Source organism: Aricia agestis, chromosome 20 (assembly GCF_905147365.1).
Source record: "Aricia agestis chromosome 20, ilAriAges1.1, whole genome shotgun sequence".
Lineage (NCBI taxonomy): Eukaryota > Metazoa > Arthropoda > Insecta > Lepidoptera > Lycaenidae > Aricia > Aricia agestis.
Window position 1 is genome coordinate 5,049,550 of NC_056425.1, and position 18,208 is coordinate 5,067,757.

General features: G+C 40.2%; 1 protein-coding gene across 1 annotated transcript; it reads left to right on the top strand.

The window, feature by feature from the left end:
* The first annotated feature begins 1,208 nt into the window (after positions 1-1,208).
* Positions 1,209-16,116, top strand: LOC121737319 (GPI ethanolamine phosphate transferase 2). The gene is made up of 13 exons (XM_042128963.1): positions 1,209-1,560; positions 1,746-1,932; positions 2,232-2,297; positions 5,992-6,201; positions 6,944-7,147; positions 7,533-7,666; positions 8,658-8,848; positions 9,507-9,697; positions 10,038-10,624; positions 11,345-11,457; positions 11,843-12,438; positions 14,845-15,017; positions 15,692-16,116. The coding sequence occupies exons 1-13, from the start codon at positions 1,403-1,405 to the stop codon at positions 15,963-15,965; spliced, it is 3,084 nt and encodes a 1,027-aa protein (XP_041984897.1). The 5' UTR covers positions 1,209-1,402; the 3' UTR covers positions 15,966-16,116.
* Positions 16,117-18,208: the final 2,092 nt, after the last annotated feature.

Here is an 18,208-nt window from a genome sequence, read left to right on the forward strand (position 1 = left end):
ACACGGTCGATTTTCGCCGTGCGGCGTAAATCGTGCGGCTTTAGTCACCCGTGTAAATCGGCCATAAGACAACAAGCTATAATATAATAGTCTTGTGGTCTCATAGGAAACTAAAAAAGGGAAAATTATTATTTTTTAACAAAAAATTAAAACCGACTTCCAAGGTAAAAACAAAAGTAATATTCTTGAAAAAATCTAAAAAGAATCAAATAATTAATATTCCTTATTATAGTGCCGTCTTCAGACTTCGCCTAAACCTCAACTATTTCTGTACTCAATCTTCATGCTCTTGAAGTCGGTACCAGCTTACCTTAGCGTAAGTTCTATAAAGGGGGTGTGAAAAAGCCGCGAACCGCTTCGAGAAAAGTATGCTACGGCCGTGCCTTTGCTAAAAAGCTTGGCTGGAGCACTGCCGTGCTCCCAGATGCGAAGGATCTCAGAATTTTTCCGGGCTGGTAGCTTCAAAAGTACGAAGATTGAGTACAGAAATAGTTGAGGTTTAGGCGAAGTCTGAAGAGGAATTCTATAATAAGGAATAGTAATTATTTGATTCTTTTTATATTTTTTTAAGAATATTACTTTTGTTTTTACCTTGGAAGTCGGTTTTAATTTATTGTTAAAAAATCATACAGATGACTAATTATAGGCCTTACATTACAGCCCGAAATTTTAGGAGGTCATAATTTCAGGCTCCGGTATGAGTGTATTCTGTGACTCAGGTCACGTAAGTTTTTGGTAGGTAGGGGGGTCAGAAATAGGTAATAGATATCACATTGTTCTGTGATATTATCATCTCCTTATTCTGAAGTAGGTAATTTCCTATTTCCTCTTTATTGCAGGTTATCAGATTTTAAAAATAATTGTGTCCTTAACTTTTCCGGGCCCTATTAAATTTTGTATTAGAATAATCATAATTCAAAATATAAAATAAGTTTTATAACTTTTACTCTCGTTAGCTTAAATTGCTCTCAATGTAGCTTGACCTTGTGGTAGTAACTTGACCCTAAAAAAAATAGGATGTCAAATTTACACATGTCAACGTCAAATGTTTTGAGGTTATTTTTCGGAAAGAATTCTATGTAAACAAATTCATATTTTAATAAAAATATGTTATAATGTATTATAAAAATACAATTCCTACTTCATTAAATATTTCATCTTCACATATAATATTAAATTCCGCTAACAAAAGTTTTAAATCTCAAAATATTATCTAGAAAAACTAAACACTACATATCTTTATCTTTACTATCAAGATCTAATATATTGATAGCGCGGCTTATAATAAACTGGAAATTGCTTAATACTAGTGGGGAAAATGCTAGCATGGATGTGAGCATTTAGAAGGAAATCGTTATACAAGTTACGTTTTCATTATAGTTCGAACATAACTAACATAATCATGTTGTCATGGTTAAACCACCGGTGGACAGCCTTGTGGCTGCTTTTCACGGCCCTGGGCTCCTTGACGATGTTTTTATATGGATTCTTTCCTTTAAAATATCACTCAGGGAAGTTGGGTAGAATGGATGACCTCCCAAACTACATAGAAGGTGTCAGGTAAGAAAAAAGTGAAAATCATTATGGTATTTATATTTAAAAATGTGACAGTGTTGTTTTACCATTGTAGTAGCAGAAACATTGTAGCAAATATTCTTTCATACTGTTTTCCATCAGTTGCATCAATATTCCATTATTAATATTGCATTTATATAAAGTAACAACATTTTATTTTGACCTTTCAGTATTGATGGTCATAGCGTGTATGACGCTGGCGAAAACACTGTCATATTGATGGTAATAGATGGACTGCGGTACGACTTTGCCAGTGAGGAGTACATGCCGTTTACCGGCCAGCTACTGAGGAACAAGTCTGCATGCATTTATGTATCTGTGGCAGAACCACCAACAGTCACCATGCCTAGAATAAAGGTAAAAAAAATTGAATTATGAAAGTCATAAAAAGAATATATTTTTTAATAAAACTTCAATCCCATAGTATTTCAAATGTTGTGTGTTTAAAGTAACAAATAAACTGATAAATATATTTTTAAAATATCAGAATAATATTAAAAAACCAGTTTTGTTTGTAACAAAGAAGATTACTTAATAAAAGATAATATCTAGAACACAGGAAGAAGAACAGTCACAACATTAACAATACCAAAGAAAAAATAATTTAGAAAGAGTAAATAATAATATTAACTAAATTATTTTTATGTTCTGTACAGTCACCAGAACGTAAGAAGGAGAAAGCACAGTGGAGGCGCACAATAAACTTCTGGCGAGATATATTTGCAAGTGTCACTGTGTATATTCACTGCTTTTGTTTTTTTTTTAATTCAAAGCTAGATACAATGTGCTTAAGACATGGTGGTGGTCCAGTATCCAAAGAAAAAACATTAAACAATTTTTTTTTACAGATTTTTGGTATTTGCAAAGAACAAATTAATTTTAAACAAAAATTGTTTTTTCTTTGGTGTGGTTGTTGACTAGATAAATATTTTTGATGCAGTTCTCATTGCTTTATATGCATGTGTTTAACAAACAAGAATATTAAAAAAAAAATCGGCCAAGTGCGAGTCGGACTCGCGCACGAAGGGTTCCATACTGTTATAGAATAAAAATAGGCGAAAAATTGTGTTTTTGCATGGGAAATTAAATTTTTATATCATTATTAATTAATAAAGTATATATATAAAACTCAAAGGTGACTGAGTGACATGGTGATCTATCAATGCACAGCCCAAACCACTGGACCGATCGGGCTGAAATTTGGCATGCAGGTAGATGATATGATGTAGGCATCCGCTAAGAAACGATTTTGATCAATTTTACCTCCAAGGGGTTAAAATAGGGGATGAAAATTTGTATATAATAATACTTCTTAACGCGAGCGAAGCCGCGGGCAAAAGCTCGTATAATATATAACTTTGTGAAAATTTAAAATCCCTACCTGTATCTACAGAACAATTTGGTTGCAATTTGGTATTCCTGTTTGTTAATTATGTTGAAATCACAAATCTATATTTTTAGCAGATAGAAATAACAGTCACTTAGTCTAAATAAAGCCGCCAATCCACCGCAGCGCACAGAGAGACTACGCACGTGCGTCAAGCTTTGCTTTGTAAGAAAATATATGTGACTGTGTCCACTGCAACCCACGGACACGCTACGCACGAATTGACTCACGTAGCCTGATCGAATATGGTGCACACGTAGCTCAACGCTGGCCAAGCTACGCATGCTGTGCACGGGATACACGAAAGTGTACATAGTATTCAAAACTGTGCTGCGCTACAGTTGTACATAGTCGTGGCCGTGTGCATAGCGTGTGCTGCAGTGGAAACGTTGACCCACGTCAAACTAATAAATCCGTGCGCCGCGTGGCCGTGCACAGCGTGCGCCGCGGTGGAATGGCGGCTTTAGACGGTATAGAAAATGCACAACCTACTAGTCCTAGAAACTCCTATACATACTTACAGATCAACTACAAATAGAAAACCACAACGAAAACACTGTTAGTAATTACTACTAAAATTAATGAGGCTTGAAATTTAACTACTGCAATAACTTTTGTGTAATATCCATGGTTCAGTTGCCGATTGTGAAGTAATAGATATCATATGAACAAGTTACACCTTTATTGCAATAATATAATCAGGTCAAAGAGAGTAGTTAGATACTTAAGTAGGTAATCTGAGAGAGTAGAGTTTCTATATCAAAATTTAAGTTGATGGGATATTGAAATAAATATTTAGTAGTTACTGGTCCCTGAACTAAATGTATTACTTAGATTTTAAAATGTTAAAAAGTTGAACTGAAAAACAAAGCTAATTAAGGCTGCCTTCACATTAACTCGTGGGTAGTGCAGCAGCCGCGCGGCTCGCAACTTAATGTGAAGGCAGTCTAGAGGTAATGTGTGTATGTGTGTATGTTTCACCACAGCATCCTTAACAACTGATTAATGAGGTGTCAACAGACTCATAATTTACATACACGGTACATAATCTAACATAATTACTAACATATTACTAATGAATGAATATATTACTAATCACAGAATAATATACGTTGCAAGCTATTAGTATAGACTATAGCACAATAGACTTATCTACTCTGTCTACTCAGTAGGTACTCTAATTAATTCTAGTCTAAGTAGTAACACATTTTACATTGCAAAAGAGCTTGTTTTATTAATTTAGTTGCTGCACGCCTACGAATAATAAAAACCGGCCAAGTACGTGTCGGGCCACGCGCAATGGGTTCCGTTATCCGTAGTACCACTAGTTTTTGAAAATGTTTGTATGATCAATGAATGTACATTCAAAACGTGTTTTACATTACTAACAAAATCATCTCAGTAACTTTCAAAGGAACTTGAACGAAAAGTTCCTTTATACGTCGCCGAATACATTTTTTTAGTTGATCGACTATTACTCAATAACTTATGAAGTCTTCTTAGCCGCGATAGTTTTCCTTTTAAATTCAGCATATTTTCTACTCCCGTGAATTTTTTCACATTTTCAGAAGCAACCGTTTAGCTGGTTGACGGGGGGACACTGGACTCTAACGATTTTTTCCAATTTAAAACTTAATATTTCACAAACGGATCCCCAAATCGGAAAATGATCTATGAATATTCATAATATTTTTTAAAAAATCTATCCAACGACACCCCAGGCGATGGGGTGGGCCCGAAAAAAAATTCACCCCACTTGATGGTACCATAATAAAATATTTTTTTAAGATTTTTTTTTTTTTTTTTTTTTATCTATGGACGCTTCACACCACGTCAGTCTGGCCCCGTGCTAAGTACCTAAAGGACTTGTGTTACAGGTACCAGACAACGGAAATATATTTAATACTTTTATACTATACATATATTTAAGATTTTTATTATATCATATGGCGGCTCTCGACATAGGCGAACGCGTTGGCCAACGCGTCTGCAGACGCGTTGGCCCAATGTGTAGAACGGGCGTTCGCGCGTTGGCCGTAGGTATTTAGACGTTGGCCAACGCGCGAACGCCCGTTCTACACATTGGGCCAACGCGTCTGCAGACGCGTTGGCCAACGCGTTCGCCTATGTCGAGAGCCGCCAATACATATATTTAATACACATCCAGACCCGGGAACATTGAAAACTTTTTGTTCCGTCGGCGGGATTCGAACCCGCGACCCCCGGCTTGAGCTACCGACGCGCTCACCACTGAGCCACAGAGGTCGTCATTTATAATAATATATCATTTTTTCGGCGTCATTAATATGTGTAATCATGTCAAATTACAGCTTTGTACGTCCTATAGTCTCTGAGCAAAACCGCGGACAGACAGACAGACAGACAGACGGACAGACGGACGGACAGACCGAAACTATAAAGGTTCCTTGTTGCCTACGGAACCCTAAAAACTAAGGAAACGTAAATTCCATACTATCACCGTTTTAAATTTGGTTCCTTTCGAACTGTCATGTAATGCAGCAGCCTAATACCGCTCGCTGTCCTGAAGGCCACCTTAATATTGCAAATATATTGAAAATGTGTACCTAGGTAGTAGGTAGGTACACATTTTTGACAAGTATTGTAGAACATGTTTTTTGACGGAGTTACTTTTCCGTAGTTTTAATTATTCGTAGCTGCACGCCCATTAATGCATGGTTATTGGTTAATGCTGATTGTGTGATCAATTATAGTTATCCATATTAATATTATTATATTAGTATGGATAAGTGTGTCACCATTATAATTATTGCGAAAGTGTATCCTTCTGTCTGTCTGTCAGTTAGGTACCTCTTAACGACCAAACCGCTAAACCGATTTTGTTGAAATTTGATATGGACACACTTTGGGTCCTGTAGAAGGGACATAGGATACTTTTAAAATTGTACGGTTCCCTGCACGATAAATGAATTTTGGCTTAACGGAGTTGCGGGTATCATCTAGTATTTTATAACTTGGTCACTCTTACATAACTTTACTCCTATTACCAGGCCATGATGACGGGCAGTGTGTCGACGTTTGCCGACGTGGCGTTGAATTTCGGCGCGCCCGCCGTGCGAGGTGACAGCGTATTACGCGCGCTCGCGTCACGCGGCAGAAAGTCTGTCATGTACGGTGATGATACTTGGCTGCGACTGTTCCCGGGGATGTGGGCGGAGTCTGATGGCACCACTTCGTTTTACGTCACGGATTATACTGAGGTGAGTGGCAAGAAACAGTGTGACAAAGATTCTTGTAGCACTGTATGGGGATGAAAACTGGTTACTACTATTTTTTTATGAAATAAGGGGGCAAACGAGCAAACGGGTCACCTGATGGAAAGCATCTTCCGTCGCCCATGGACACTCGCAGCATCAGAAGAGCTGCAGGTGCGTTGCCGGCCTTTTAAGAGAGAATAGGGTAATAGGGGAGGGTAGGGATGGGAAAGGAAGGGAATAGGGGAGTATAGGGAAGGGAATTGGGCCTCCGGTAAACTCACTCACTCGGCGAAACACAGCGCAAGCGCTGTTTCACGCCGGTTTTCTGTGAGAACGTGGTATTTCTCCGGTCGAGCCGGCCCATTTGTGCCGAATCATGGCTCTCCCAAGTAAAATGATTCATGCGTCGGATGGGCATGTAAAAAGTCGGTCCTGCGCCTGATCTCTCACCGGTCGTGTCGGTCTTCCGTCCCACTGGGTTATGAGAGTAAAGGAATAGAGAGTGCTCTTGTGTACTGCGCACACACTTGGGCACTATAAAATTACTCCTGCGTAGCTGGCCTGGTTTCAATGAAACCGGCCACCGCCACCGAAACCGGTGTGGGAGCTATTATATGTATAGCTAGATTTTGTTGTATTAGTACCACAGATTAGTACCATAGCTAGCAATCTTATAAAGAAAAAGAAAATTCTGAAGTATATTCTTAAGTTTTTATAAATACATTTTCTATTGTATATTTCTCAGGTCGACCACAATGTCACAAGGCATCTCGACAAGATTCTCACTCCGGATGAAAAGAGAAACCCCTCGTTTGACTTCCTAGTCCTACATTACCTCGGTCTAGACCACATAGGGCACTTAGAGGGCGCTAGGAGTCCTAAAATTAAACCTAAGCTGTCGGAAATGGATGAGGTGGTCAAGAAAATATATACTGCAATGGAGACATGGGTAAGTTTTGTTTGTTTGTTGTTTTGCCTTTTTTTTCGTAAATGACAAAATAATAAGTAAATATGTTCAATAAGTACAGACATTATATAGATTGGTATTTGGCGTATGATTTATCACTGAGATGCATTTTTATTTGGTTATTTGGTCATGCTTTCACTGCAATCAACATTGATTTTTGTTAAAAAATTTAATTAAAAAACGTGGATCGAAACGTTTTTTTTAACACAAAATGTCGTCACGATTATTTTGGCAGTACACTACGTACAGCGAAGATAAACATAATTTTTTCCCTTTTTTTCAAACAAAAATACAGGAGTGATGTTATCTTATACTTACTGTTTGTGCTTTGAAATGCAAATAGTCACTGCGTCATCCCTATTTTCAGAACCGTCCGGGCACTCTGATCGTCTGCGGCGACCACGGCATGCGCGACGCCGGTGGTCACGGCGGCTCCTCCGCTGCTGAGGTACTGGTGCCCTTGGTGGTCGCCAGACCTGCTGACTTCCAATGCCCGCACCCGTGAGTACTGCACGTGATGACATGGCGGTGACATGATGACGCGGGCGGCCACGGCGGCTCCTCCGCTGCTGAAGTACTGGTGCCCATGGTGGTCGCCAAACCTGCTGACTTCCAGTGCCCGCACCCGTGAGTACTGCACGTGATGACATGGTTACATGGCATGATGCGGGCGGCCACGGTGGCTCCTCCGCTGCTGAAGTACTGGTGCCCATGGTGGTCGCCAGACCTGCTGACTTCCAGTGCCCGCACCCGTGAGTACTACACGTGATGACATGACATGGCATGACGCGGTTGGCCACGGCGGCTCCTCCGTTGCTGAGGTACTGGTTCCCATGGTGGTCGCCACACCTGCTGTCTTCCAGTGCCCGCACCCGTGAGTACTCGTGGTGACATGACATGACATGGTGACATGGCATGACGCGGGCGGCCGCGATGGCTCCTCCGCTGCTGAGGTACTGGTGCCCATGGTGGTCGCCAAACCTGCTGACTTCCAGTACCCGAACCCGTGAGTACTGCACGTGATGACATGATATGACATGGTTACATGGCATGACGCGGGCGGCCACGGTGGCTCCTCCGCTGTTGAAGTACTGGTGCCCATGGTGATCGCCAGACCTGCTGACTTCCAGTGCCTGCACCCGTGACTACTGCACGTGATGACATGACATGTGGTGACGCAACTTGTGACATAGGGTGGTGGCATGTCATGGTGACAGAGTTTTGTGACAAAGTTTTGTGACGAGATATTGTGAGTTAGTTTGAGGAGATATAAATTGTTTAGGTCAGTATTTTGCAGCCGGTGGCTTGCAAAGCTTCTTTAGGGGGGTCGTCATGGGTCAATACTCGAGAAAACTATATTTCAGTAAAGAAAAACAATAAAGATTAAAAATTTGGCTAATCAATTCGGCCGTTTTCGACTTCGGCTTCGACTCGAAAATGGCAGTTTATAATTTTTTAACAATATTTATCCTTAATCATTAAACTTTCCCAGGCCTGGCCCCGGTCCCACGGTGGCCCAAGTCGACGTGGCGCCGACTGTCGCGTGGCTGCTCAACGCGCCAATCCCCGGAGACAGCACCGGGCGAGTGCTGCCTGCCCTCATGCCGGCAGACACGCGACAGCACCTGTATCTGCTGCACGTGCTAGCGGCGCATGACGCGCGACATGTTAGCGTTGACACCGGTGAGTGACAGAAGGATAGAGGAGGTGAGTGGGTGGGTGTGGGGCAAGAGCGTATGAGAGTGAGGTGGAGCGGTAAGGGCGGAGTAGAGTGGGTCTGAGTAGGCCAGAGCAAGTGAGAGTTGGCGAGAATAAGAAAGATTAGGCAAGTGAGAGTGAGCAAAAGCGGGTGAGAGCGGTAGGTAGCAGGCGAGGGCAAGTGAGAGTGGGCGAGAGCAAGGTAAATTAGGCAAGTGAGAGTGAGCAATAGCGGGTGAGAGCGGTAAGTAGCAGGCGAGAGCAAGTGAGAGTGGGCGAGAGCAAGGTAAATTAGGCAAGTGAGAGCGAGCAAAAGCGGGTGAGAGCGGTAGGTAGCAGGCGAGAGCAAGTGAGAGTTGGCGAGAGCAAGGTAAATTAGGCAAGTGAGAGCGAGCAAAAGCGGGTGAGAGCAGTAGGTAGCAGGCGAGAGCAAGTGAGAGTGGGTGAGAGCTAGGTAAATTAGGCAAGTGAGAGCGAGCAAAAGCGGGTGAGAGTGGTAGGTAGCAGGCGAGAGCAAGTGAGACCGGTCGATACAAATATTACATAAAAACGTAGTAATATTTTTACCCGACTGCGCCATTAAAAGTCATATAGTATTTTAAATTATCGATTTATTGTTTATCACTAATTTGTACAATTTCAGAGGTGTACAAGCAATTCCTGCGGGCTCAGACTCAATTCGCGAGGTATCTAGCGACGGGGGCGCAAAGTGCCGCTAAAATTGCTAAGGAGTTTTACGATGAGTCTTTGGGAGAGATGGCCAAAATGCTCACAGAGACGACCACAGAGTTCGACATGTTCGCGATCGGCTTGGCCATTGTGTTGCTGTATTCTGTGAGTTTTTTTTGTTTAAATACTGTCCGCTATACATATTTATACAGCACATAACTTAAACAAGATTGAAAACATAATAAATTTTATGCAACGCATGCTTCTTTATTCTATTTAAACAAGGTTCCAGACTCAAATCTGAAACCTTTCAAGATTTTTTTTAAACTCAAAATCAAAGACATTGTATTAGTTATCCGCTGTGTTTAGGCTTATTAGTAAGAAGCGTAATACATGCCTAACCCCTAACCTTTTAATTTACACTTAAAACGTAACGTTTTTATGTAGTTAGTTGAATATATTACAAATCAAACTTCATCTCAGTAACAGTATTTTCTTTTTCCAGATTGCCGCCGCATTACTCTGCATAACTTTATACTCTTTACAATCTGACAACAACAGAAAGATTAGCGCAACACGTATGCATCGTGACAGCAAGAAAGGCACAATACTGGCTTTCTTCATAATATTCACCATAACTACTTGTATACTTACCACATCATGCTTCATAACGGAGACTAAAAGCCAGATCTGTTCTTTCACAGCTCTATGGCTTATACCATTCTTGGTGGCATCTCTAGCATTTACTATATGCTACTTTATAGTCAAAGCAGGAGTGGAAAGAACTAAAGACCTAAGCATACTCAAAGATCTGAACGCTATTGACTATTTACTCATCATCGGTACATTATTCCACGCTTGGTCCTTCTTCGGGACCAGTTTTATTGAGGAAGAGCATATGACGTGGTACTACTTTTGGAATACTCTGATGTTTTTCGTGCTGGTGCGAACTATAGTGGTTATAGTGATGTATTTTGCTAAGAGGTGGTCCGGAGCGACTGAGGTTCAAGAGAAACCGCACTTGGAGAACCGTATGAGCTCTGTTGGCATTGGGATTGTCCCGCAGTGGGTTTTGTTAATTGCTTTACATAGGTGAGTTACTATATCCTACTGTTATAAGTTTAGTAGATGTCTGTATGTGTGTATGTGTGAAAAGGAATTTTCTTTTTATTTTGCCGTAAATATGCAAAGTGGCCTATGTAAGGCTATATAGTTTTTGTTGTTCTATTCTGTATCTAAAGAAAGTTACATAAAAATTAGGCCATCAACCCTGTAGGGAACGTGCAGGAAATATAGTCTGTCAAGAAAGTGAAGAAATTAAAAAGTAGCAACATCATAGTGTCATCCCTTTCAAATCAATCTAAGAAAAAAGGGATGACACTATGATGTTGCCACTTTTTAATTTCTTCACTTTCTTGACAGACTGTATATGTGGTTTCTGATTTACCTACCAATATCTACACCCCCATAAAATATTATTAATATAGTCTCACATCTAAAATGTCTGTAATATATCTGTAGATGTTGCTCGCAACTTTTATAGCAAAAAAAAATAATTTGTTAATAGTCTGTCAAGAAAGTCATGTCAGGCGGGATATTTTTCGTAAACGTAATTCTGTTTAAAAGGTGTATTTTTTTCTTTTTATTTTCACAGAGAACGCTTATTACATTTTAAATATTGTCACCTTGCACATTTTTATCTCGAAATAATAAAGTTCTCATTTTTTATTTCATTTAAAAAAATTCCCGCCTGTCATGACTTTCTTGACAGACTATAGATGTTAAATAACTCTATTTTATTCCAATTTCCAGGTATCTTCGCACAATGAATCAGACAGGTGACCGCTGGCTTTTCCTCCCCGACACGGCTGACTGGCTCAACGCGCCTGAAAATGCTTTTTACTTGCAAGCACATCTAGTCATAGGTTAATACAAGTTTTTGCCTTTTTCTGATTTTTGTCATCGAACAGAAATAAATTTTGATACGGGCTAATTCTGTCCCTTTTACTTGCGCCTTTGGTCCAGCATTATTACAGAGTATTGACAGAAATATTATCGTGCGCGGGAATATTGCTGTTTCAGTCTTCATTCCTAATTATATAAATGATTTTTACATCCTTAAGGGCCATTCACCACTTTCTGATAAAGTGCCTAATAGGCTATTCACAACTTTTTTGACAGACTCCATACTTGACCTGTCAAGTTAATCGGTAGATAGCCTTATCAGGAAGTGGTGGAACAGGCCCTAAAACTAGTAAAAGAATTTCACAGACATTTTTTTTGATATGTCAATATTTTGCTCTATTTCAGGTACAATAGTGACACTCGGGATTTGTCTGTGGAACGTCCGATACATGAACAACTACATGCAGATACATGCAGCACTTACTGTAGTGGCTACATCCTGTATATTATGCCACAAAGTAGCCGCAGACTCCTTATACACACCATTCCCAACTCTCAAAACATGGGACCCCGTTGTCATAGTCAACGTATTCTGGTGCCTATTAATAGCCCAAGTTTTATTCGAGCTAGCTACCTATGTTGGCGCATTAAAATGTGGATTAAGAGAGAATAAGTTTGAATATAAGAAGCCAAAGGAAAAAAGTGAGGATTACTTCTACGATCAAATGGACGATCCGTGGAATTTGGATGAAGTGAAACTTAAGTTGGCCTGTTCATTATCACATGTTATGTTGAATCAGTTGATGTTGATTATTATTCTGTTGATGAGACCTCACAATGTGATTATGGTGCCGAGTATATATTTCACTTGTATGCTGACGTCAAAGTGTCTTGATCATAAGCTGCTAGATTCTAGACCGGGGAGGGACACTGAAGCGGTGGAATACCTAAGTCAAGCGTTAGCGCATTTGTGGATTGGCCACTTGTTTTTCTTCTATCAGGTGAGTGTAATTTGTATATTTATTATTCGTTGTTGGTATGATTTTAGTAATTTGAATTATAATAGTACTATACTCTACGAATAATAAAAACTAAGGAATCGTAACTCCCATACTATTACCGTTTTAAATTTGGCTCCTTTTGATCTGTCATGTAACGTCAGCCTAGTACCGCTCAAGGTCACCTAAATATTGCAAATGTATTGAAATGTGTACCTAAGGTACACTTTTTTGACAAGTATTGTGGAGCATGTTTTTTGACGGAGTTACTTTTCCTTAGTTTTTATTATTCGTAGACTATACTCCACTCGGGCTATCTTGTCGCTAGCGGTCATTGACTCCCTGTCAAAAGCTTGTCATTTTCCATATAAAACCACGATTGACAATATCTGACACTTCATTGTCAATCGCGGTTTATATGGAAAATGACAAGTTTTTGACAGGGTGTCAATGACCGCTAGCGACAAGTTAGACCGAGTGGAGTATAGTCACAGTATAGCAATATTAGTCCCTACAGTAACGAAACGCCTTTGATGTCGAACGATGCCGCCATCGATGACAGCTACCGAGCAGATATGCCAGGGTTGCCACGAAACGGGAAATAAAATAAAAATAAAATATTGTGCTTGTAATGCAAATGTTATCATTTAATCTGTTTAATCAGCGTGTTATATTTACATATTTATTTATTTTAAAAATTTTAAAACGGTATTGAAAGTGAGGGGCGAGATATTCGGGAGTATAGGGATGATGCAGTGAATATAACACACACAGTGCCTGCACAGAGCGGCGCTGACGTACTGGTTTTGCTTGGAGCGATACGAAGAAACATGTTCGTATTTTCGAAGGTTGAATATGAATCGGAGGCAATTATTAAACAATCGGTCGAGTTTATCGGCATTAAGATCTAAACAGCACAGGTCACCATAGTTAATTATAGGAAACATAAGGGAATGGCCAGCAAGGTCCTGACCGGAGTGGAAAGAAAATTTTTGAGCCGGTAGATGGATCGTACATATTATGTCGTACTGCCAGATATTTACGTGAAACTTTATTTTTAGATTTTTTTCTCCGAAACTATAAGAGCTATACTATTGAAGCTTGGTAAATAGATGTAGTCTGTGAACCGCTTTAAGATTTTGATACAAAATTGGAAAAATTATTGAAAATTTTAGGCATCCCCATACCTAAAATTTTCAATAATTTTTCATCTAATTTCATCTAACCTATGCGTGTGGGGTATCTATGGATAGGTCTTCAAAAATCATATTAAGGTCGCTAATATCATTTTTTATAACCTGAATAGTTTGCGAGAGAGACTCTTCCAAAGTGGAAAAATGTGTGTCCCCCCCCTCTAACTTCTAAAGAAGGGGCATGATAAGTCTAAAAAATATATATGATGTTCATTACTATAAAAGCCAGTAGTTTTTTTAGTCATAAATGGTAAACCTTAATTTAACTTTCATTAAATCAACTGAAATATGAAAATAAAGCAAAACCTTTTAATTTCATAAAAATAAACCTTATTGCTGCTGCGGAACCCTTCATGGGCGAGTCCAACTCGCACTTGGCCGGTTTTTGTTTTTTGAATCAGATTTACATCCGTACACTTAACATTTATTATAATAGCCCGTATTATTTTATTGAAGTGACTAAATAAGTATGTCACCATGGCAACGTCCATCGCTATCCCGTCGCACAAACAATGCTCGCCGTCAGTCTCGAGTTGTAATAATTTACTATTATTTATTCAACAAATGCACTTATCGATATAAAAAGTACTTAGTAGCCGATTCTCAGACCTACTGAATATGCATATATAAAATTTGGTTAAAATCAGAAAAGCCGTTTCGTAGGAGTACGCTATCTAACATTGTGACACAAGAATTTTATATATTAGATATTAAGTTTATAAAGACTGATTACTATTACAGCTGATTGTCTCTTTCTCATGCACACGAAAAAAATGAAATCTCGTTTGCGTGTGATAGAGACAAACAACTATATAGTTCAATGGCAGACTTCGTCCATTGACATGACTTTGTTTAAAAGTCATGTGATATGTCCAACAATCATATTTTGCTTGGTTTAAACTTTAAGGTGCTGTTTCCTGATAAGTGATAATTCCTGATAAGTGCCGGATATACTATCCACCACTTAACTTGACAGATAGAGTATGGAGTATCTGTCAAATAAGTTGTTGATAGCCTATCCGGCACTTTATCAGGAAGTGTAGGTGAAACAGGTCCCAAATGTAACAAACTTTTTTATACATTTAGAAACGAATAAGCAATATAGTTGTTTAAGCAACTTTAAAATAGACTAGCTTTAGGAACTTGGCGTTAACTTGAAGTGTTATTTTATTCAATATTTTCGAAACTTGTATATTAAGTGTATTCATTATTCCAGGGTAACTCCAACAGCCTCGCATCAGTCGACCTGGGTTCGGGGTACGTGGGTCTGCGCGAGTACAGCGCCCCGCTGGTGGCGGCGCGCATGGGGCTGCACGCGTACGCCGCGCCCGCCATCGCCGGCGCCGCCCTCTTCGCCGTAGTCGCTCGCACCGCGCCGCACTGGACCAGGTGGGATATTACCTCACTTGTAGCAGCACTGTGGAGCTGGGTTCGGGGTACGTGGGTCTGCGCGAGTACAGCGCCCCGCTGGTGGCGGCGCGCGTGGGGCTGCACGCCTACGCCGCGCCCGCCATCGCCGGCGCCGCCCTCTTGGCCGTAGTCGCTCACACCGCGCCGCACTGGACCAGGTGGGATATTACCTTATGCCATGTGGACATAATCAAAACCATATATTATTAAGTAATCACTGTTAATATAGGTAACGTCAATTACTAAACAAGCGCGACCTGACATAATTTATTACGTGGGAGAGCCATGCTTCGGCACGAATGGGCCAGCTCGACCGGAGAAATACCACGTTCTCACAGAAAACCGGCGTGAAACAGCGCTTGCGCTGTGTTTCGCCGAGTGAGTGAGTTTACCGGAGGCCCAGTCCCCTCCCCTATTCCCTTCCCTTCCCAATTATCCTATTCCCTCTTAAAAGGCCGGCAACGCACCTGCAGCTCTTCTGATGCTGCGAGTGTCCATGGGCGACGGAAGTTGCTTTCCATCAGGTGACCCGCTTTGCTCGTTTGCCCCCTTATTTCATTTAAAAAAATCTTCTATTCTGGGTAACCCAGTACAGAATACTATAATTATAGGCAGTAGGAACTCAACTATTAACACATAAATTGTTCTTACAGGTATCTACAGCGCATATGGCGAGTGGTCAACATATACGCGCTGCACCGAGTATACCAACTTATGGTATACTGCGTCGTAGCCACAGTATTTCGCCACCATCTGTTCGTATGGTCGGTGTTTTCTCCTAAACTGCTATACGACTTTGTGGCGACAGTGTTTTCCGTCCAAGCTCTAAGCACGATCGGCCAGATTGTGTTGTTGACTCATTTCACTGCCTGGATAGCGAGAACCATCGCGTATGGTGCCCAAAGAACATTCCCGTTGGCGCTGTGAAAAGTGTATTTGACAGGCTTGTTAGTATAAAGCTTAAAGTTAATATACCTAGCGGAATAGAGAAACAAAGAGCTGAGCAAGCGAGATGTCACTATCGGTAACACTGCGTGGTAGAAAGAGATGCGTGATATGAAGTGGCAGAACCCTTTTTTTCGTCTGTTTTGATATTCAGTCTGCACTTATCGTCACGTTGACAATTTGAGCTCTAAGAAAAATGTATGTAGGAACATAATTTTCACGCACACTTAAGAGGATTCCACACCGCCCTTTTTTCCATACAAACGTTGTCCCCTGTTTCCTCCCTGGATAATGCTAGTAAAGTTATAATTTTTTTCCTGAATATCTACGGCCACTAATACAATGTCCTCATGTTTTCTTTTTTTTTCATAATTTAATTATTAAATAAGATATGAACGTTCAAAAACCCAAAAAAATGGCCAGATTTTCCGCTGTGTTCAAACGTCCAGAAAACAGATTTGGCTAGATTATACAAAAAAAGCAAAACATAGGAACACAGCTCAAGCCTTTTTTTAATCTTTAATGAAAAAAGTACTTAAATCGGTTAAGTTTTGGAGAAGGAATCAGGGGACAACGAATCGTTGATTTTCTGGATTTTCTGCAGTTGTCTCTATCGCGTTCTGCGGTATAGGCTTGAGGTAAGGGAGACAGCTATAGATATTACACGTACTTTATTTTCATTTCTCTAGCCCCTGTTGTATCCTCTTAAATCAATTTGTACACACAGGTGTAAATCAATTTCGGTTTCGTTTGACAGCTCGGAATTGTTTCTCTATTCCGCCATGTATATTTACTTTATGGTATAGGGACAGTGCAGGAACTATAGGTGGCAGCACTTATGTTGGAAAGATCAATAAAAAAAGATGAATTTTAAGTTTTGGATGCGACATCAGTTCGTAATACCATCGTTGCGCACGTTCCCTATACATATTAATAAAACAAATCGGGGGAGCAATAGACTTGAATTGTGCGTACGGAGAAATGTGAGATTTGAAACTAGTTGATGTGTTGAAAGACTGGAATAAGCTAATACATAAAAGTATACTGTCACAGTTTCACTGACTGACTTCTGTGCGTTAAATGTCTTCAGAAATTTTCATGGAAATATTTTTAAGCTAACAGCAGACTTACCAAAAGTTTGTAGTGTGTACTTGCCTAATTTCCGCGAGTAAAAATTTAGAAATTTTGCCAAAAATCTTATTTTAAAGTTATAATGAACAAAATATTAAACATTCCAAATAATAAACAGGGTGCAATTAAACCTTCCGGCCAAATTTGGATAACTCAGTTCTACAATGTTGAGAAATAGCTTCCGAAAGTTATCCAACAAAACACCACAAAATACGGGCGCCATGTGCCGCCCCGCCCTCGCACTTAAACATATTCATTGATAACAATAATTCTTGTTATTACTATAGTTGCGAATTTTCCCTTTATACTTTGACGGGCTTAGGACCGTCAAAAGGACGTAGGTATGTTTAGAATAAAATTAATTGATAGTACATCAAAAGAATGGAAAAATTACAACTTTTTAATTACGAACAATAAGTCTAAACCACATCCTTTGCATTATGGCGTATTTAAAAAAATTAATCAACTTATTTAAGTACAACTAATTAAAAATCAAAACCACCCCCACCTCTAAATCTTATTTAGATAATACATAACTTATCTTGTCTACACTTAACAGTACTTTAAAAATTGTTCAAACTGCAATCCATTTCGCTCTAAGCAGAGTCTAGCGCGTTTTTCCACATAGTCTTTAAGTTTGTTAAGCGCAACCCTGTCACTTTTTTTCTCGTCAGAGGCACATTCGATGCGCGATTTTAGATCTTCGAGGCTGGCGAGGCGTGTGCACTGTGCAGGTGTTGCGAACTGTCCATGATCCAAGAGTAAAAGAAGAGGTATGTGATTGAAGTGCCTGACAGACGTACGAACTTAAAGTTCGCAAACTTACTCGGCTCGCGTCGGTGACACACGAGAATCGCTCACACTGGATTGCCATGCCCCCAGGCTCGCGGCTCGCGGCCCGCGGCTCGCGGCTCTTTGCTGACACACAGGTGATTAAATCGTCGAGCCATAAGTCCGCATACTTACTCGCACGCGGTAAACATGTCACCCCCTTAATGGACAAGATTGTTTCGCGATTCGGTACAGCTGCATTCGTGAATCCGCCGTTACGAAGACGAGGAAGGCTTTCTGGCTCATACAGTCTCTGGGCTCCG